Source organism: Eimeria tenella, genomic scaffold (assembly GCF_000499545.2).
Source record: "Eimeria tenella Houghton genomic scaffold, Eth_scaff113, whole genome shotgun sequence".
Classification (NCBI taxonomy): Eukaryota; Apicomplexa; class Conoidasida; order Eucoccidiorida; family Eimeriidae; genus Eimeria; species Eimeria tenella.
The window spans coordinates 50,333-71,438 of NW_013541477.1; the positions used below are offsets into that span (position 1 = coordinate 50,333).

General features: G+C 48.6%; 4 protein-coding genes across 4 annotated transcripts; 2 read left to right on the forward strand and 2 right to left on the reverse strand.

The window, feature by feature from the left end:
- Positions 1-403: 403 nt before the first annotated feature.
- Positions 404-2,236, forward strand: ETH_00016135 (uncharacterized protein; the record flags this gene model as incomplete). The annotated part of the gene is made up of 1 exon (XM_013372933.1): positions 404-2,236. One exon carries the CDS (start codon positions 404-406, stop codon positions 2,234-2,236), a length of 1,833 nt encoding a protein of 610 aa, XP_013228387.1.
- Positions 2,237-4,450: 2,214 nt separating this feature from the next.
- On the reverse strand, positions 4,451-6,541 carry ETH_00016140 (uncharacterized protein; the record flags this gene model as incomplete). The annotated part of the gene is made up of 1 exon (XM_013372934.1): positions 4,451-6,541. The coding sequence occupies one exon, from the start codon at positions 6,539-6,541 to the stop codon at positions 4,451-4,453; it is 2,091 nt and encodes a 696-aa protein (XP_013228388.1).
- Positions 6,542-11,355: 4,814 nt separating this feature from the next.
- ETH_00016145 (uncharacterized protein) lies at positions 11,356-12,993 on the reverse strand (the record flags this gene model as incomplete). Its single annotated transcript, XM_013372935.1, has 1 exon — positions 11,356-12,993. One exon carries the CDS (start codon positions 12,991-12,993, stop codon positions 11,356-11,358), a length of 1,638 nt encoding a protein of 545 aa, XP_013228389.1.
- A 3,670-nt stretch (positions 12,994-16,663) lies between these two features.
- On the forward strand, positions 16,664-18,799 carry ETH_00016150 (uncharacterized protein; the record flags this gene model as incomplete). The annotated part of the gene is made up of 1 exon (XM_013372936.1): positions 16,664-18,799. The coding sequence occupies one exon, from the start codon at positions 16,664-16,666 to the stop codon at positions 18,797-18,799; it is 2,136 nt and encodes a 711-aa protein (XP_013228390.1).
- Positions 18,800-21,106: the final 2,307 nt, after the last annotated feature.

The window sequence follows — 21,106 nt, forward strand, 5'->3', positions numbered from 1 at the left end:
GAAGTTCAGAATAACTCACCAAAAGTGACAAATAGGATGTCGCGCAATACTATGAGAATACCCAGCTTGCATTTGGAACAAGTCTCATGCAAGCTGATGGCCCTGCTAAAGGCACCTTTTGTCGCTCATCTTACAGGAATAATGTGGCTTGTTTATTCATCTCTCTGGTATAAGATTTGAGCTAACTGAGCCTTTATAGTTATGAAAATGCTGAGCACCACGGACACGTTGCTTGTTGATGGGCGTGTCAATTCTGAGCTACTCTACACTCGACTGCACCGCCAGTGGCGAACATGTCGACCGGTTGCAGCGATTTCACATTGTATCATTTTCTCCTCAACTTTCATTTCCAAAAAATATGGAAACAGCGAAGTGAGCAGAACGTAGTGTTGGCTGAGGGAACATGGCTCGGGCGCTAGATCCACCGGTCATTTCCGCTCCTTCTAGTAGACACTCTTTATACGGCTTATCAAATACTTTCCAGCATATAACGAGCGAGGAATCGGCTCCTCAAGCATCTAAAATCAGAAGCTCTACATTTCATCCACGTGCTCAGAGTAAATGGCCCGTTATCTTCTCCCTTCTGGCAGTTGTGGCAATCACACTCGCCTGCTTCCGCATTTTTCACAGGCCGACAAAAGTGGGAAGCACACAGCGACAACTAGGGGATAAGCTGCCTAAGGCAGAAGAAGACCCCGAGCTGTCGGAAATTCTAGAGATGTGCCTGGACATGGAGCAGGAGAGAGGTCACTTGCTGCCATTTCCAGCATTCCAACCACAAGAAAAGTTACTATTTCGTGAAGGAATTTATTTAAGTTCCCAGCACGAGCAACGCGAGCAAAGAAGTCAGACAAATACCCTTTCATTTTGGGTGGAGGTTCCTCCTTCTCCGTCTCCTGGTCCTACTCACCGCCCGGAGTGGCCTTGTGGATCAACAGAGCAGCGTCTCAAGGAATGGGTCTCTACCTCTCAGGAGAAAAAAGATACTCTTTCTGATGAAGCATTGCCCTCGTATTCGTCGACGCTGCAGAGCAATGGAGCGTCTTTACATCCTATGGGGGAAAGTGGGTGTAAATCCTCTACAACTGGCTGGTCCAGTACCGCCTTGTCACTTGAGGGTCATCCTACACCTGATACTTCCTCAGGGACCTTTCCACGTGTGTATTCCACTTTGACGCAGCCTGATGTTTCGACAAACTCAGGAATCGCCGAGGGAATGTTGACAACAAAGCAACCCTATATGTTTCCAAGAAATCAGCCTGGCGCAGGCCATCAGCACATGCCATTTCATTGTGCGGCTATGTCACACAAGAGTCAACCTCCGACTTTTGGCGCCAGGATCCCACACGGACCTCCATTCCCTCAAAGGGAGCAAAATGCAGGGACGATAAAACTTCAAACCAGTGCTGCTGCGCCTTATGATCCCTCAGAAGTCCAAGCAGCCATTTTTTCGCAACAGCAGCCCATCTCAGCCGCAAATGCTGGGGCGCAGTTGTTAATTCCCAGTTTGAAACCTGCAAGGCAAACTGTGGGCGTTGAGGTCGGCAAGCTGGCTCCTGAAAGGCCCATTTTTCCACGACCTCTCTATTTTAGGAGGCCCGTCACTGAGCATTTATTTTATAGGCTGCCAAGATTGAAGCCAGGTATTAGACTAATGGCCTTCTCTGTGGACAATGCATTTAAACGATCCAACCTGCTTCCGCAAATTTCTGTGCTTTTAGCATTCATGCGCTCACTTTTAATCAAAAAGGAGCTCAATCAAGATGATGCAAACGAACTTATTCTCATGAGTGAGCGGATTGTTTGTCATTTATACTACCTTCACCGAAGCACTCTTACCACCCTAACCGCTTCCAAAATTTTACTAACTTTGGGGCTTCGGTACCTTATGCTGGATATGCTTGTCTGTGTGGTTCATATTATGGGCCCGGCAATGCGTGCATCCCAGTGGTGGCATAGGCTCGTAAAACAAATCCCAACAGACGTGGCTGTTGAAAACCTACGGTTGCAACTCAGATGCAGCAGGTATTACGCAGGGCTTTCACTACGACTGAGCGCAGCGGTGGAATCGCTGAAGAGAGGCGTTCGACCGGGACCAAAGGACACTGTTGAATTAAAGCGCGAGCTTTTTTGCAGCGAAATGTCTCTTCGGACTTTCAAGAAGCCCCAGTGGGAAATATGGCGCATGGATGACAGAAACTTCTTTGAGACTTTGCCGGAGGCTCTCGGCCGCTGAGCAACATTTTTTATTTCATTGAACTCCGAAAGCACTGAAGTTGGGCGCTTGCACTTAAGCGACTCCGGAGCTCATGCAGACAGGCATGATCTGATTAATCGTAAATATGGCGTACGCTTCTCAGCTGTGTTGGCCTGAGCAACTGGAAGCAGCTAAAAAGATGCACTGTGTGAACTTTAGGTTCCCGACGCTGTTTCGTTTCGATTGAACTTACCCCACATGGAAGGCAAGTCGCGTGTAGCGTTGCTGGCTTTGGGCATTGTTAAGGAGCCGCATACATGGCGTTTCCCATTTGTGGTAGCGTGCTTTTTAGCCTACGAGGCCCGCGGGAGCTTTTTTTCATGCTCGCTGTGAAATGAGCACTATAAGCGCACAGCGATTTGCGGATAAGGCGCTTAAGACCTCTGTTTGGCGGCTGTTTGTGTTTTTGAAGCAAACGCTGCGTTTTAGACTCCATTGGCCGTTGTTCATTACGTGTCCCTAGCGACGTCGTTGCATATCCCTCCCCCTCCATGTGGATGATCATTCTGTGCTAGACGTTTCTTCTGCCTGTAGACCTACTGTTCAAACTACAGCTCACACGATCGGTTGGTGTGCGTCAACATATGTGTAGTCCTCTTGAGTTTTGTCGAAGACCGGAGACAGGAGTTGACCTTCGGTCCGACAAGTGCTGTTGCTCATACAGAATAGCCATATGAGCAATAGCTCATAATACGCAAGTCTCTTTGCTGCGAGGGATCGGGCCACGCCTCGTGCACTGCATGCCAGTGATGGACTTGAGCACCATGTCAATTTGTGAAGAAGATTGCCTACCGGGGCATGAGCGCAAAATTGCCATAGGTCTTGATTCGCAGGTCCAACGCAGTGCGTCAACGGCCTGCATGCTAGTGTCCGGCAACGGCATGAATGCAATGTCCTGGGAGCGGCAGGACTCTCGAAAGCCTTTAATCTAGAAGCTAGTGCCAGTACTACAAGCAACACGGTGGGATGATTTCACAGGAGACGCAAATACGTCAACTCGCCCGCACGCAAAAACCGGAGCCCAAACACAAACGACCAGGCCCATGTTCTAGTCTACGGACTCGCAGTCACGCTGCGCGCAGTTCCGGCGCACTTAATTTTGTTTGGCTATGCTGCCTTCTAAAATGGTTTCCTAGCTACGGCTAAATGACCTAATGATTCAAACACATTTATTTTCTCGGATGCGTTGGTTCGTCTTCGACTCTACTAGACAACTTCAGAAAGCACCAGAAACCGCGCACTCGCGACACAGCACCCATGATCAAGCTACAAGCACTTGCATCTCCTCGCTCAGAAGCTTGTACTTTGCTGGCGTGACTAGATCAGCTATGTGGAGAAGCGCATTAAAAATGCAGCACGGCTCTGGCTCCCACGATATCTGCTGCATGTTGGTGTCTCCATCGCAACACAAATTTAGTTCGCCTTCTCAGTCCTTGTGTATAAAAATCATAAAGCAGTCTCTTGAAGCATTAAAACTACAAATAATGCAACATTAGTCACTTCATGTGAGACAGTGCACTCACTAGGAAACACTGTCTCATTGTCTCATCTGGCCGAAGCTTCGCCTACCGGTCCCAGTCACAGTATAAACATATGGTGCAGTGCAGGAAGCAACCTAATTGGCTGCGGCTTCGTAAATCGATGCCATATGTGTATTAAGCAATGGGCTGAGACGACTCCATTATCGGCTCCATTATCCGTCTGAGCATTGCAGCGGGGAGGCAATAACGCCGGAATGACAATATTGCACCACAAAGATACAGATCTACCCAGAGTGCACTGTCATTGAACAATTGCATCAAATAATTTTTCTTTGTCATCAAGAGAACTCTCTCACGGGCCCTTGCAGAAACGACTCGCGCAACTGTAACATAGCAGAGTACGCGGCTGTTGGGAAAAGGTATACAAGTGCGGCCTTTACCATGGCCGTCCCTTAACCGGCCCTATTTTTTTGCCTTAGAATACTTCTAGGTGCAGCAAATAAAGGCTCACGGTCCGCAGACGGAACGTACCCGCTTGCAGACGAAGTCTCAGGCCTTCACAAACAGTGAAGAGCTAAACAACTCGTATTCGCCACGATGTTGTTCGCTCACAAGAGCTCTGCAGTCGCACACGCGGAATAGGGAAGCAGTGCCCGCTCCATTCATGGTGATGTGGCTGCTGCCAGTATCAACGCAATGCCTATGCGCAGCTTCAAGTATCTTCTTCAAAAGTTCGCCAGGGATCCCAGTGGGGCTTTTTGAAATCCGGGATGGACGATTCCTTGCAAAACAGCTCTTGCTTGAGCTCAATAGTTTCCTTTACCCCAAGCCGATCGCCTTTTTTTAAAGTTTCTACCGCGGCACTCAGTCGGTGTGCAAGCAGCACGTAACTTTTGCTGCGCAGCACGCAAAAGTGACGTTTTTTGCACTCCCAAAATCCTGGAACCGCGGGCATGACTTGTGGCCACCACTGAGGTGCATCCATTGCCGGCCCCAAAGCCTTTATTGCACATAGGAGCGCATCTAATATCAGAAACCGACGCCCCAAAATTGCGACTGCCTCTGACGGAGTCAACGTTGTCAGAGGTGTGTTATGGTAGTAAATCAAGTGGGCCACAAGTCGTTCGGACATGGTGACTACAGTGTCAGCCTCCCACGAATCCAGATGTGGCTTTTGAAGGAATGAGCGCATGTAAGCTAAAGTGCTGAAACACGTTTTGGTATTTTTTAATTCTTGAGCCCTAGACAGGGAAAATTTTCTTGGTTTCACATGCTTACCCAATGATGGGAATCTGTAAAAGATGTGATCAACGAGTTCTTGCTCAGGATCCGAGCCGGATTCTTCTGGAACTATCTCCACAGAAGGTGCCCTGTTTTCAGAATTGTTTGTGGATTGAGTCGCGGTTGACAATGATGGACTTTGAAGAGGCTCGGCAACCGGCGTGTCGAAAGCAGGCGCTGGTTGTGGAGCTGGCATTGCAGATGTCTCTTTCCTTGAAGAGCAATCACTATGCACCAGGCATGGCCGTAAAGAATAATCGTCAGCTGATGAGTCGTACAACTGAAACTCTCGTACACGGATCGATGCCGAGCCGCTCAATCCCTCGTTTGCGCTTGACGAAGGGAACGAAAGTAGAGCGCCCACCTCGTCTTGGCTTGACTCCGTTTCAACAGTAGCCAAGTCTATCTCGGGGGGAGCCCAAACCAACGGTACTGATTGAAGTGCTCTCTCAAGAGCGTCAGAGGTTTGCTTTCTATCGGCTCCTGATGTTTTATGCAGCAGAGCTCCTCTCTGAGAGAAACGCATCTGCTTCAAATTTGGCCTTCCATATCCAGCGTCTAGTGCTCCCCCGATATCTTGTGTAACCTGGTCAATCGTCCTCTTTCGACTGACTGCAGGGTCAGAATGGTTACTGCCAAGCCCCCCGAGCCACCTTCTGCGTGGCTGGGTCCCCAAGGGAGGGGCGCCATGTACGTGACCCGAGGTAGTTTGAATTTCGTGGAACATTTGATGCTGATACGAAGGACCTCCCCATTGTTCTGACCTCGACAGTGCGGAAGCTTGGACCGCGCGAGGGTGCAAATGCGCATAGGGCTGTGCGCAAGGGCTCAGTTCCTGAAAGCCCTGATAAGATGATGGCATGCTCGTAGTACCATATGCCACAGGCACTTCATTTTCAACTGTGCCCGAGGAATACGAGCCGCTAGTAATCTCAGCGCGCGTGGGATGAGTCAACGAGTATGGAGGCGGCCATCTCGCTGGAGAGTCATCCGGCGGCTCCCCGGCAGCAACTAAACTCTGTAGAAGGCTGTGTTCTCCTTCATTCCAAGAATCCAAATCAGTTTGAGCTGAAAATGAATCCGTTGGACTCCAAGGTTGCTCCATTGCAGAAAAAGGCGCGCTTGTCTGGCCCTCCTGCAGATGCTGGTCCTGCTGAAGCTCCGACTGAAATGGTTGATTTGCTGCCAAATCTGGATGAATCAGGCGTGCTGGCAATGGGAATGCGGCTTCTTCGTCCCCCTCCATCTCCAAGCAGAGGTCAAGTATTTCGGCCAGCTCGGGATCATCATATCCATCATCCAGCCCTCCCATTAATTGTCGCGGGGCATTCCCTCGATCAGTCCGGCCTCTAAAAGTGCGGAGGCAGTTAATGATAGCCACAACTGCCAATACGGAGAAAAGGGCAATAAATTTTCGACCCAGAAATGCATGGGTGGGCTGCCAGCGCTTTTTATATAGCTTCTTCTCCGCTGTTGTGTGGCTGCTAAGCTCGAAGACAGCTGGATACCATCCGGATGACATTTGAACGAAGAAACAGGACTGTGCTCCCCGTCGAACGAAACTCGCAAGAGCCAGGGCTGTCAAGACGGTTTTAATATCAAGAGACTAGTACTCAGAACGAGTAACACGAAAAAGCACCCAGTTTCGGAGGACGCTCACTACTCTAAAAAACACTCACACTCACGCAATTTTGACAGGTTTTTGTACTTCAAGCAGGCGTCCTCTTCAAGCAGAGTTAAACTTGTTGCAGCTGTTAAGATAACAGATGCCCCTGAGTCACCGCTTCACACCACGTCGTCAAGCTTTGAAGTGATAAGGCAAACGGCTCGCAGCGATGCCCCACGTACGCCTTCACATTTGAAGTCAAAGCCTGGTATCACCGGAAACGGTGGAGTCCCCAAAAAATCCCGGCAGATTATGTGCAGTGAACTTTCGACGAGAAAATCCCTGTTGCTCCTTCGGGAGACGAAGACGAGGCACGTATCCCTATCACCTGCAACTGTTGCGTAGGCTGGCCTCTTTGCACTGTTATCAGCAGCCTTCCCCTTAACTCGCTCTTCCCATATATCCAGATCTCACACTACAGCTAGCCTCGTTAGTGAGATAGTTTAGTGCTCCTTCCCCAAATTTTAAAGTCCCTGCAGATCGAAACCCTCGAGAGTCCCACCAGCGCGCAGGCTTGGTTGCAAGGTAAAGATGCGTCACGGCAGAGTGCAGCTTTTTGACCTTGCACTTTTGAGACATATAAAAATGACCTTGAGAGACTACTGAAGCGACTGCATCGCGGTGGTTGGTCCGCCGACACCTGGTGGGCTTTAGCCAAAAGTGCGACGGCTGTCCACAGTACGACAAACTCTCAAGACGCTAATTGCTCCAAATATAAGTAACATAAAGTATTGTCTTCATCCCCAGAGGGAGAAGGGTCGTAAAGGTCTCCTTGCGTTGCTCACAGTTCCGAGCAGCAGGGAGGAGCAAGGGACCGTGAAGAAGCAGCCGACGAAGCCGTGAATGAAGGGTCTTGGACCTCTCTATGACCTCATCATCTTGGCTACGCGTTCACAATTGTTGAAATAGTGAATGTCTCTTTAGAATGTGATATCAGGAATATTAAGGTAGACCATTTTGCAGCAGAAGGCTGCCACAAGCATCAGCATACTGGTTGGGGCGGGGCAGGCAAGGAATGTGTGATGCTCAGTGCATCCAGCAGCGCTGTGTGGTGTCACGGTGTTCATTAGCAATTCTTCTCCACTGCCAACCCTTTCCTGCACTTTTCATTGCTAACAAATAACTAAAATAAATCAGGGGAGTAAACCTATGAGGGGGAAATCTGGGGGTCCTTCTTACTGCGTGGGTTGCTGCCCAATGTGCTCTGTTGCCGACAGTCCCAGTACGGGCCAGGATGCTTTTTCTGGTTGTCCTCCAGAGCCTTGATTTTCTACAAAGCTAGCTTATATTTTTAGTAGATATTGCTTATTATTTATGCGTAAGATTTCTGGAAACCGACTCTTTGGCCCTCCAGTGACGTTGTGCATTGCAGACCACCCGTATACCTAGTGAGGGGAAAGCCCTCTACACGCCCGGCGGAGCACGTAAACGCAAAATTGAGTCAAGTTCTCCGAAGTGATGCAGCAAGACATATCAAGACATGGTACGCTTGTGTTGCTTTTGGTCGGGAAGACAAATCCGCAATGACTCTAAAGGGGACAGGAGAACCAACTTCATCTTCCGATTGATGCAGTGACAAATACCAATACTGCGGCATTATCTGCAGTCATTATAGTCAAAGATGACATATATGCGACAAACTGTGCAAAAAATAAGGACGGCTGCAAACAACAAGTACGGAACAGCATCTCGAATGTTCAGCGGACATGAGACGGAAGCAACATAGAATTTGGCTTAAACGTTGTGACATGCAAATTTCAAGTCACTACTAATGACAAATTTGGTCGAGATATATTCGTGTTTATGGATGACATGTGTGGTTTCCCAAGAGCCTGGATGATTATGTAGCAATAAAAGATACGATGCTTCTTGACAGGTTGGACTTTTCACACAATATCCTAGCGCAGGTCTGCAACATATTATATGGCGTATTTATTGCTCAAGGCAGTGATACGGAGCCATTGTCCAGGCCCTGTGATAATTTGTTCAGTCCTAATGTAACCAAGAGGGTTACACGGCAATTGAGAAGCGTGACAACTTTTATTTAGTTGTCGTCTCCTCTATGAATTTCACACAGGCAGATTTCACAGTAGTCGATTAAAGCCACCACTCATCTTCTACAGTCTGACTTTAATTAATGCAGCTACAACAGATGAAGGGATTCACTGCAAAGCACCGATTCTTTGAAGTAGGAACAGACCTGTACGCTCTTGATCTCACATTAAATTGTTTATTAGCTAGACGAGAGGGATGTGCAGGATTCTTAGCACTGCGAACAGGCGAATGAGCCTATCGCTTAAACGCACAGCCTGCCGTATGACGATAGCACATATACAAAATGCCGCCAGCGCGTTCCGTTTGAAATCCAGTGCTAGCGGTCATTTTATCTTGCAACTCTCTTAGTCCTGAGAGCCAACGGAAGAAAAAAAATTGGTTGTCAGAATAATACATGATGTGTTGATGGAGAGCAAAATGCACAGATGAGTTTATCCCCGTAGTTACCAGTAAAAGGTCTTCGACTACCAGAATCGCCTACAGATAATTGAAGCACATGAAGACTACTGCTGTGTCCTGCCTCTTTGTGATCTTAACGCGTTTGTATACAGCTTTATATCATAAACTTTAGGAGCCTGTAAATTTCTGATGTGAGTTTAGTGCTGAGTCAACTGCAGCACAACCGTTTGGAATGCAAGTAAAGGTAGAACAGAATAGCAATGTTTACGGGCATCGTACAGTATATCTGACTTCTGGCTGACGTTCACGGTCCTACTCAGAAGTGACAGAGAAGCGTAATAGCAAAAGACCAAAGGAGCCTAGCACTGCCTTTTAAGGGTAAACCTCAAAAATCAATGGGCACCATTTTTTGGAGTGTTCGCAACACATGTGCCTCTCTGCGGTGAGCAGCTTATTTGAATCCGCGCTTTTTCCAAAGCTACCGAGAAACGTTTCCACCACCCGCACCGGTAAGTTAAAGTTCTGGCAAATCATGTATCGGTCACAGTCATGCGTCTACGTAATATACTGCGAAACGGGCCTGAACAGTTAAATCTTTCTTCACAGTTCGCGTGGCCGGAAGGTACCATAAGTGATCCCTCTACAACTACTGTCAAATTACAGACCGTTCCCCTGCCTCTTTGCTGTATTCTTCAGCATGATGCGCGAGTTGCGACGGGGCCACTGCGCCTTCTGTTGTGTGCCAGCGAGTGGCTCTGAATGGCTTCCTTCGCACCTCAGACTTCTTCATGCTCCCGCCTTGAAGGCGCATTACCTTTGCCTCACGTTCCTTGCAGTGATTCGCTTATAAACACCCGGCCCGACCTATCTGCATGCAGGTGTGTGCTGTGCGATACAGAGGCTTTCGATATCATCGAGTGAGATAGATTGGGTCACCCGTTCGGTAACGGAGACAGTTGGAACTGTGGTAATGCACTGTTTAGCGCGGCTTGCGCCTGCGGGCAGCCCACATGGCTGTGATCTCTCTTTCAGCCCATGCATCTGCAGATATATCTTTGTGTGATGAGGCCACAATGTGTTTGGAATTCTCCTAGTTGAGTCGATGTTTAATATTGCCAAGAAACCTGTTCCGTTCCTGGAACTGCCTTTAGTTATCTTGAAGACGGAAAGGGGCTGTAGCGCGCGCGAATTAGTCCACAGCAAACATCCATAGACACGCCACTGATGTGAGTTCTTGCTGCCTTGGAAATGGCAGCACAGTTTTATATTCGACTATATCGTTGGATACCTGAAGTGGCTCACTAGCGGGCCCTAGGCGAGTGACTTCTCCGCAACTCTTTCACCTAGTTTACCACGGGGGAGTATACAACAAGCCAAAGCACTTCAACTACTATAGCTACCTTCGCCTAAGTCAAGTGGCCACCTAGCTCGTGGCAGTAGTGATATGCTTTTGAAATGTTCAAAGATTCCCCGTCCATGTGAAAAAAAATTTTATTGTCAAGATTTTTTGTATAACGTGCACCTGAAGGCAATCACTACACATGAATAATCACGCTCATCAATGGACCCGTGTTCGTCTCACCCGAGGATCAATGGCATAGTTTCTGGAACTGCACCCTACAAATTGTCCGTTGCACCGTATTTACCCGTTCGAGATGTGCTTAAGAGAGCTCACTTACAGGTAAACGGCAATGCGACCGAGGTGGCACTGACACCTAAACTTGAAGAAACACGCAACATGAGCAAGTACATCAACAGCCAATGGGATCGGAAGGTCAGGCCTGCTGCAAATGCATGCAAAACTAGTGAACAAAAGCCTAAGTAGGGGCCATATACGTAGACAGACGTCTGTTACAAAGCGTTTACTCTGTCACAAGTGCTAAAAAACTTCGTGCGCCCCGGAAATAACAAAACATACGGAGCTTAAGAAACACTACGTGCATGTGGCGCCTTTGCTGTGCCCTGATCAGCGAGGCCACGCACAACTTTGCACAACTTTACGTATCTCTAAATGTGCCCACCCAATCCTCAAGAACAAAAAGATGATGTCATGCAGGCTCCTTACTTGATACTAATTACTCAGTTTACTACTCGGGGCGAGAGTACAAATCCTTGTACCACTGCAGTATTGATGCGACTGTGCATGGGCTCCGGGGTCGCCCGGTTGAACCCGATCTGCCGTAACTGTCCCAAGAAATGTGGAGTAAAGGCCTTGCTCAGCCGCAAGCGTGTTCTGGTGCATCTCCGCAGGAGAGCTTGTGATAGTAGCGCCATATGTCCCACTGGGGCTTCTTAAACAGTGGAAGTGACATTTCCGTGCAAAAGAGGTCCCGTTTTAGCGCAACTGTTTCCTTTGCTCCAGGTCTTTGGCCATTCTTTATCGATTCTGAAGCGGCGCTGAGCCGTTCTGCAAGTAGTGCGTAGTATTTGCTGCGATTAAGCTGCAGTCGTAAATCCGCAATAGCGATTTTTGTTGGAATCAATTTGATGAGCTTCGGCCACCACTGTGGCGCATCCATTGCCGGCCCCAAAAGATCAACTGCACAGAGTAGTGAGTCCAGCATCAGGTAGCGAAGTCCTAGAGTCAAAACAGCTTTGGAAGCGCTCCGCCACGGGACAGCTGATTTATGGAAATTAAACAAGTGATTCACAATACGCTGAGACTCGATAATAATCCCGTTAGCTTCCCTTTCAGTAATACGCAGTTTTGCAAAAGAGGTCAGCATGAACCTCAAGGCCGACGAAGGATGAACGAGCAAGATGGTGTGTCCAAACGCGTTCCCCACGCAAAACTTCCTCACTATAGCATTCTCCTGCAATACCGGTAGCTTGTAAAAGGGATGATAGGCATCGGAAGAACCGGAGACGGGGACGGATTCTGTAAGCTGAGATCGTGATTCGCTACAAGGAGCGTCTGTAGTTTGCGCCGTACTTGGCACAATATTTTCCGATTCTCCTGAGGATGCCTCCGTGCTTGACCAACTTGGTTCGCCCAAGAAGCCAGAGGAAGCCTGAATCTTACTGATTGTGGCTGCACTGCCCTGTGCTTCAGATGGGGCGAAAGCTACAAACTCAATGGGGCCCTCAGGTGTAACGCCACTGTAAAGTTGTTTATTCTTAACGCGCTGTCCCCTCCGCCTCTTTCCGGGAATTACCAGCTGGCTTAGAATTGCGGCAGAACGCCTTTTCTGAGGCTTCTTTAGTGACGCAGTATCTCTCTGAGAAGTCCCATCGGTGGAGGTGGGACCGCTATGGTCATGTGGATGGGAACGGGTCTCCTGATGCGCCGGAAGACCTTCAACAGCTAATGAACACGGTGGTCCACTAGCAAATGCTGGATGAAACGTGCTGCCCGACTCGCCGTGACTTACAACAGAAGGCGCGCAAGGCGCTTCTGGAGGCCACGGCCCCCCAAGGCCCCAATTTGGCAATGCGCCTTCCGCTAAAGGAGCTGCAGAGCTGCCAATCCCGCTGAAATATGGATAATTACTAGCGGGTGGGAAATATGAGGTGCCCAGCGAATTCATTTGAGGATTTCCAATATATGGCCCACTAAACACCTCCATGGAAGCACTACGCCATCCCTGTTGGCCCTGTGCAATCCCCGCTCCAGTGCCCTGGTGGAGTTGACTGTATGGAGGGAGGTGGGGTTGAAAAACTGCTTCGTTGAGCAAAGGCCCTGCTGCCTGGGCTGCCTGCACGCTATGCTGATACTGGGGTCTGATATGCATGCCTTGTCTTTCTGCGAATCCGGTCTGTGCTACGTGGAGTGCTGCGGGTGGCACCAAGCTCCGCTCCTCTTCCATCTCCAGGCACATGTCGAGAATAGCTGAAAGTTCCCTGTCATCCTCCATCCGTGGCGGTCCACTTGCCAGCCTTCGCGGCACATTTTTTTCCCCAGTCCCCCGGTACCGTCCACGGAAACAAGCTAGAATAATGGCCACTATTGGCAACACTAAAAAAAGAATAGCACGACTGGCTTTCTTATGGCAGCAGATCGGGCGCATGCGATTTCTAAATACCTGAGTTACTACATCCTTGCCCGCCGTTTGCGCTGAAGAGACTGAAGAAAGTCCGAAACTGTGTCTACCAGATGAAGGAGTACTGAACACCGGCTGACCGAACGGCTGTGATTGCGCCATGTCGCGCCAAAAGACCCCGCTACGTATCGAACATTCTGTGAAAGGGGAAATAAGGGGGCTAATTGACGGTATCAGTCAGAAAATATCATCAGGTCGACAACAGGGAAACTGCCAAGTCGAGGGTGCCAAGGGAAAGACACAGGAAAATTTTGAACATCCAGCGATCTGGATTTTCTGGAACACAAAATCAAATGTAAGTCGTATTCTTACAGAAGAAGTAATGCTTAATTATGCTTACATGCAGTTAGGCGGTTGCTTCTGTCCTGGTGAAGTGGATGCTGAACAAGCCTCACTGTTGAAGTGTCTCCTGCACGAGGCCCTATACCGTTGTTAAGACAGAACCTATGCAGCGGCGTACACGCAATCAAGCATGCACTTATTTGACATTCATATGCTGTTTTGAGCATCGGGACATGTGAGAGTATCAATATTTTTACTTCACTGGGCAGCGATAAATGTGCTGCTCCCCCAGAGCGTTATTCGAGCCAGAGTGCCCATTCTGCACGTAACGGTATTATGTTGGCAAGCTACAGGAAGCGCCGCCCCTTTCTTCTATTTCTACCTACCAATATTTCCTTATACTAACACAGAACTGTCTACTTTATAACTAAGGCGCTTTTTAGTCTTTCTTAGGCCCTGCCTCTGCTGTGTGTAGTTCAGTTTTGCATACCATAATGGGGCGCAAAAGTGGTCAATTGATGTAGCTTAAATCGAAGTATACGCAGCCAAAACGCAAACCAGGCATAGTTCATGTGCAAGGAAAGAGCTTTGAACGTGATTAGACATGACACGCTCGGCAGCCAACGCTAGTGTTGAACACTGGCGACAGGTGTTGGCCAGCGACAGGTCGAGCATTGCGAACACAGCGCAGATGCTTACCATGCAAAAACGACATATTTTGATAAAAGACATTTTTTATAATCATGTACGGACTATTAATGCCTCCAGGCCAGGAATTTTGCACGATTGAGGAAGGCAACCAGTGGCTTCTGGGCATCTTTTAGAGCTCCCGATCTTCCTGAGTTAAGTGCTTGCCTGTATCCGGTCACGCGTATTATTTGTTCTCGGTGTTCGAAACGTTCCTATGATGATGGGCTATGGAAAACAACACTTGAGCCTAGAGTGGCTTCTGCACCAAACGGGCCAGTAAGATTCAGGACCCGCGGGACCCTAAGAGACAAGAGGGTAATGCACGGACCGTATTTGGGATGATTCTTGAGCTCATGAATTATTGTTTTAAGCTATCTAGAGAGAAAAGGGAGATTCAGCCAAGCCACGTCCCTGTATGTAAGAAAAAAAGTTGCCACCAATCCACAGTAGATTAGATTGGCCTCTGGAAGGTTGACTATACGGGTGCATAATATCTACGTGCACTTATTCAGGTAATTAATTGCTTGATAAGGGTGCACTTGATGAAGCTTTTTGTCGGAGGTGATTCCAGCCTCTTGCTTGAGAGGAGTTCGGGATTACAGGACGACACAAGTAGATTGTGTTGCGCACCTTGATACAAGTAGACTCAGTTCAGCTTTCTACTCAATGCTTCACAGGCCAATCTAACTCGCTATTGTGACGCGCAGCAATGCAACGCTGCGGAGGAATGGCATGTACAATCTTCAGAGAATGTTGTGTTTAGTTTCAGGATAGAGCGTAAGTCGGAGCATTTCAATGAAAGAAACCTGGTTCTTGCAAGAGACTAGGATTTGGGCACTCTTCAGCTAGGCCATCGTTTGGGGCTGGCTGTTACCGATGCCGCTGGCGGTGGCACGGTAGTGCAGAGATACGGACGGCATCTATGGAGAAGCCAGCAATCTACTATGCTGCTCCGAAATTCTCCCCAAGAGTTCCGCCACTGCAGTCAAATGTTGAGCGCCAATCATCTTTAAAGCACCTATGCGCCGTTCCTTGAGGCCCCTAGTAAAGCTGGGTGGCACTGTCACCAAGGCAGTCTTGATAGGCCCTTCAACTCAGGCTTCGGTTATTTTCGTTTCTTATCCAAAAAGTTTTCAGAATGCTATCGCTGTATGAGCACCTCTGATGTTGGCTTTCTGGGTGTTCCAAAGACGCGTGGGCTGCAGATGTGTCCTTTTCTGAGGGTGCACGTTTCTGCGAAGTCTCTGTATGAGTGTAGGCATGATTGCCGTTCATGAATGTATAGTGTGAGCCAGTTCGTGCAATCCTGAAGCGCCAACTTGTAGTCCTTTGTTCATCTGCTGCGTCCACGTGGTTCTTTATTGTTGAATGGCCTGCGTTCTGTTACACAACGCATGGCAATTATAAATGTATAAATAGACGAAACAGCTATTTCAGACGATCCGTTCGAGGGCCGACATCCACGTAACACTTTCCAGAAGGGCTACTGTGGAGTGCATGGTGCTCTTGGTAACTAGAACCAGTGCTTGCACAGCGGAACCATCCTCATGGTCTGTCTTTATGCACACTGTATGCGCCATTAGTTTTCCAAATAAGTTACATTCGATCCAGATTGTCTCTTAGTCTTAGTTCTTTGCCTCATTGTGATGCGCAACTGCCTATTTGGTGCCCTAGAGCGTAGCCTTGTCCCACAGCAACACATTAGAACACTTTCCAGTGCCTGAGATGCTACGAACAACCCTATTAAATGAAAAAGCAGAAATGTTTCATAGTTGTGTATGTGAATGAGTTGTGCACGAGTACTGCAGTGGGGTGTTCTCACACAGCGTACACGCACCATATCCGTACCCTCGACATGCATTTCGTCATGAGAATATATTTACCGTATGCTGTATTGCCCGACCAAATGAATATTCCAGACATTTTCTCCCAAAGTCAGAGCAGTTTCCGTTGGGCAATGAGGCATGGTCTATATTGCAAGGGGCCTGCTTGGCCGGCTAACACTAGCATCGATGCAGCGAGAACGGTTCTACGTGGTCCTGTCCTGCTGCATGCATTCACCAGCTGTAGCAAGCCAGGCGTAGATGTCCCAAGTCCCAAACCTAAAATCCAAGCTTCACTCAGTTAGGCACACCCTCTGATCTTCAGATTGGAGTGGCTTTTTGTGTTCATTCGCGCTAATCAAGCGTCTTGCGGAGGCTCTGCGACCATCAGACTGCACCATGCTACTGTTGCAGCCAAGTTCGCGTTGCCACGCTTGTGTTCTTTTGATGCCATTTTCTTCATTCATGCATTTTGCAAGTAATTTGCCCTTCTTGTGATCCATGCTCACTGTAAAGTTCGGTCTCAGATGGTCTGTGTCCTAAGGGGCTTTTTATTTTCAATCATCGAGACGGGATATCCTCAGTGACTCAAGAGACGTCAGCAATTTTACCCCAGTTATTTTTAAGCGCAAAGTCAAATAAATCCTGGGCATCTGGTGTGTCCAGGACAAAGTATCTTCCGAGTGAACATGGCTCGGGCTACAGATTCACGCCATATCTCTGATCCTTGTACGAGCAGAGAACGCTTCAATTTTTCCCCTGTCCTATTGGAGCATTTGGAAAGCACAGAGTCGGCCCATGAAGTTCCCACTAGAGTCACGCGGCCCGTTTGTGCTGCTCCTCACAAAAGCAAAGTGGTAATACTTTGCATGCTAGCAGTTGTGGCCCTGACAGTGAGCTTTTTCCGCATCTGCTACGAGTGGAGAGGGCATAAGGATGTGCGGCGTCTGTCAAGTAAGTTTCCCAGGGGCGAAAAAGATCCAGAATTATCGCAAATCCTTGATATGTGCCTGGATATGGAAGAGGACAATCAAAACGTTTCCCCAACACTGGCACCTGTGTCGCAGACGCAGCCAATTGGCCGCCAGCCGCCACGATCAACTTTGCAGCACCAGCACAGTCAGCAATCACCTCCAAGTGACTCAATGCCAGAAGAAGAGTATTTTATTACCCAACCTACCACAAGTTTTCTTCGGCTCCTTGAGGAACCTATGGATAGCGCTTTCTCGGGGTACTATCGTTCCAAAGAGACGTCTTTTGAGGAATACCCAGCGAGAAGTACTCCTGAAGAGTATCTACCGATGGCAGGTCCTTCCATTTCACGGATGCAGGCCACGCCCATTTCCTCTTCTGATATTCCATTTAGGACTGTGGAAAGTTCGTATACCTCATATGTTACTCCGCCAGCTAATGCCGCATCGTCTTCACTTCGGGGCATGCAGGGAGTGACCTCTGTAATGCAGCGTTTCGCCCATTTGCCTGAAGGCGCAGTTCAAACTTCTGGAAGTTCGGCTTTGCAAATCCCTGACGACTACTCATCCGCCCAGGAGCGTTATCAGCTCCCGTTGACTCCGCGTGGCCCTGATCATGCGCGCCAAGCATTTCTTGAGATCGGGGAATTTGAGGAAAGGCTTCAGGGCCTGCAGGAAACGACTTCTGTAATGCAGCCTTTCACCCATTCGCCTCCAGGCCAACTCCAAAGTGGTGGAAGTTCAGGTCCACTTGTCCGTGGAATGTACTCAACCACCCAGGAGCACTCTCCGTTTCCATTGACTTGGCCTGGCTCAGGCTATGCGCACCAAGCCACCCAGGAGCACTCTCCGTTTCCATTGACAAGGCCTGGCTCAGGCCCTGCGCACCAAGCATCCCCTGCGGCATCCAAGTCACTCAAGAGGCCACTGAATGAATCTGGTGCGAGTAGTTCATATAGTCCTCCAGCCCAACGAAGTAGGGGCGAAGAGCAAACGGCAACAGCAATGCCGTCAACGAGTCTCGCCTCTTTACGTGACGATGTGGTGAGATCCTTACTGCAAGCTGTGTCCGCTGGAGCAAGCGGTATAAGTATCCTGGGCTCATTATTGCGGTCCTATGACTCATCAGCAGATAAGGTGCCGGAGACATCAAAGGAGAAGAATTCTGAAATTGCCCTCTTACTTTCTAAAGGATCGGTTCTTCGAAGAATGTTACCTTGTGATCCAGCTATCACAAATCACCCATTTTATAAATTGCCAGAAGTGGCTCCAGGCATTAAGGTGCGAAGGTTTTCTCCGTCCGAAGCGTTTTCACGGAGTAACTTACTTCCGCAAGTTTCCACTCCTCTAGAGAGTATACGATCGTGGTTTAGAATGGATGTACTTGATGAAACCGGGGCAAATAGGCTTGTTGTTGAGGCTGAACGCGTTGTGTGCAACCTGTATTTTATCCAACAAAAGCCCGTTCCGAGCACTACAGCTTCTAGAGCTGTTTTAGTTTTGGGACAACGCTACCTAATGCTGGATGCGCTCGTAAGCACAATTCAAGTTTTGGGTCCGACGATGAATGCATCCCGGTGGTGGCCCAAGCTTGTTGGTGCCATTCCAACAGAAATACTTCACAGAAATTTCCCCTCGCCTTTCGAAAGAACAAGGTATTACGAAACGCTTGCATTACGACTGATCAAGGCAATCGAGTTGTTGAAAAAGGGCGTTCGACTTGAGGCATGGGACACTGTCGAACTGAAACGCGAGCTTTTTTGCAAAAAGACTTCTCCTCGATGGTTTAAAACATTCCGTTGGGATTCTTGGCGAACAGATGATAAAGAGTCGTCCTCTGGTGAACAGACGTGACCTTTAGATTCCGCAGCAGCTACAACTGGATCGCGGGCTTTGCTCTTGTGCCTATTATTGCGAAGCCAAGGAAGGAACTTGTGCTGCCTAGTGTCGCCAAGTGGCTTATCAAGTGTTTCGACTTTCCAGTACTGGAGGGTGCAGCGAACACCAGTAGAATGTGCCCGTGCGTAGGCGGCGCGTTTTCTGAACGCGCCGCCAGTCTGGGAGGCATGATGAGAAAATACAAACTGTGGACGGCTATGGCAAGCTTGCGTGACTGCACTTGCTGACGCCCCTGACACTGGAGTGATTAATATTTTCCGGAATCACTCCTTCAAACAGGCGGGGCCACGAAAAGTTGTTTATAGATATTCCGCGATATAATGCTTTTCTCTCGAAGGCGGCGCCAGCTGTTGTAGGTTGGCGTCTGGCTAGTGATTTTGCTTCAGAGATCCCGAAAGTGGCCCCGCAGGGACCGTCAACTGGAGGTCCGTCTGCACACGACACTATTTCACAATACCCATGCGGTGCCGAGCCTGCTCAACACGCAGATCTGTGACATATTTACTGTGCCGTGTGTACGTGCTTTCGCTTCGACTAGTGAATTTGCTTTTGTAATGACCCGCGTGGTCATGCTCCTCGTTTCGTGAAGGTAATCTGCAAAATAAGAGCTTGACACAAAGTTGTGGTCTTAAGTAAAGATACAAAGGAGACGTAAGGGCAGAACAGACAGACCTGCTTTCAAGGGAGACTACTACCCTTTCTTTTCCGTAACATTAGGCCTTTGGATGATAGGTTTGTGCTTGTGCCTTGCCTGCCTTGCTGCATTTCGGGTCCAGTAGATGAAGGGCCGACTAACGCAAATAAGCGTGCGAGCAAACCAGATTCGGTTATTGTCTATTCAGCTTACGACTTGCCTGTCAGTTCTTGCTTGGCGTAACAGTAGAAAGAACACTTGAAGTCATTGTTTAGTCTGTTCTTCCTCTTTCAAAAATGTTGCGTGAGATGAACATTTGAATATTTGATGATGCTGCAGCAGCAATTGACCTTTTTATCTTTGGTTTTTTCTTCCTGGTGTCCAGGAACCGCTTTGTCGCCCCTGATTTCGTTACAATCCTATACAGTCTTTCTTTGTGGGATCCAGAGAACACGCCAGCTGGGTGATGCGTAGCGGAGGTGGTTTCTACAACGCAACAAGCTCCCCTTAATCTCCTGCATGCCGCCCCATAACACTTGTAGTAGCTTAATCCCACTCTGGAGGGAGATGTAAAATGAAATGTCGTCAGCTTGGCTTAGTGAGGCCATAGTAATTCCTCATTCACGTCGTGTGGAGCGATCATGTGATTCGCTACGAGCAACGCAGAAAACACCAACGCAGAGTTGCTCGCTTTTGGAAGGATAAAGATGAAAATGTAACATAATTGGAGGCAAGCAACAGTGTAATCATGTCGGGGAGTGTTTCGAGGGGTGCGCCCCGCCGTGAAGCATTGCAAATTCACCTCCTGCCCTGCATGCTGTCTGCGTATTCATCAGCGCACATGACCCATGCTGGTAGAATTCTGCTTCCCTGCTTAGCCGCTGGTTGTAGCGAGCCCATAGCGCTATATAAACGCTTGCGCTCTCTTCATAGAGTTGGACAAGTTTAGATTGCAAACCCCCCGAACGCTGCCCCCAGATGCGAGCAAAATCCAAATACGTTTCAGAGTGAGGTCTGTTTAGTTCCCTTATGAGAAATTGATTCTGATGTAGGTTCTACAAGGACTGACCGGAGCAACAGCCCGAGCAGGAAGCCAGAGCCGCTTCAAGCAAAGTACTATTGCTGCTGTGGTTCGAATGGTTGAAAAGGAATCTTCAGTGGTATTCGCATTGTACAGTCAATGTGTATTATGAATATGTTGCGGTTTTAGGGTGCGCGCAGGTGAAGCTAGAGTGCATCGCGCACCAAACTTGACATGGGAAGGTCGGGAGGAAAATTCATATGGATAGAGAAGGTTGCCACAACTAAGTATCTAACGACGGTTTTATCCTGTCCTTCACGTGTTTTCGGTGCATTTCTTTCGCTTTGCCGGTGCTCCGTATTGCTGTTGGTTGTTCCTTGTTCATGGGAGGAGCATATGTGGGGATGTTCTGTCCAAAGAAGAATTTCGTGTTCCATAAAACATAAGTTTGACGAATAAGCTTGCGGAAAGGGAGAAGAGAAGCCTGTGCTACAGGCCTTACATCTGCTAGTATTTCGTTTACTTCTGGGTGCGAGTAGATCGCGCCAACTGGGCGGTAGTTCTGGGTTTTCGTGAATTTCACAGAACTGAGGGCTATACACGGTCA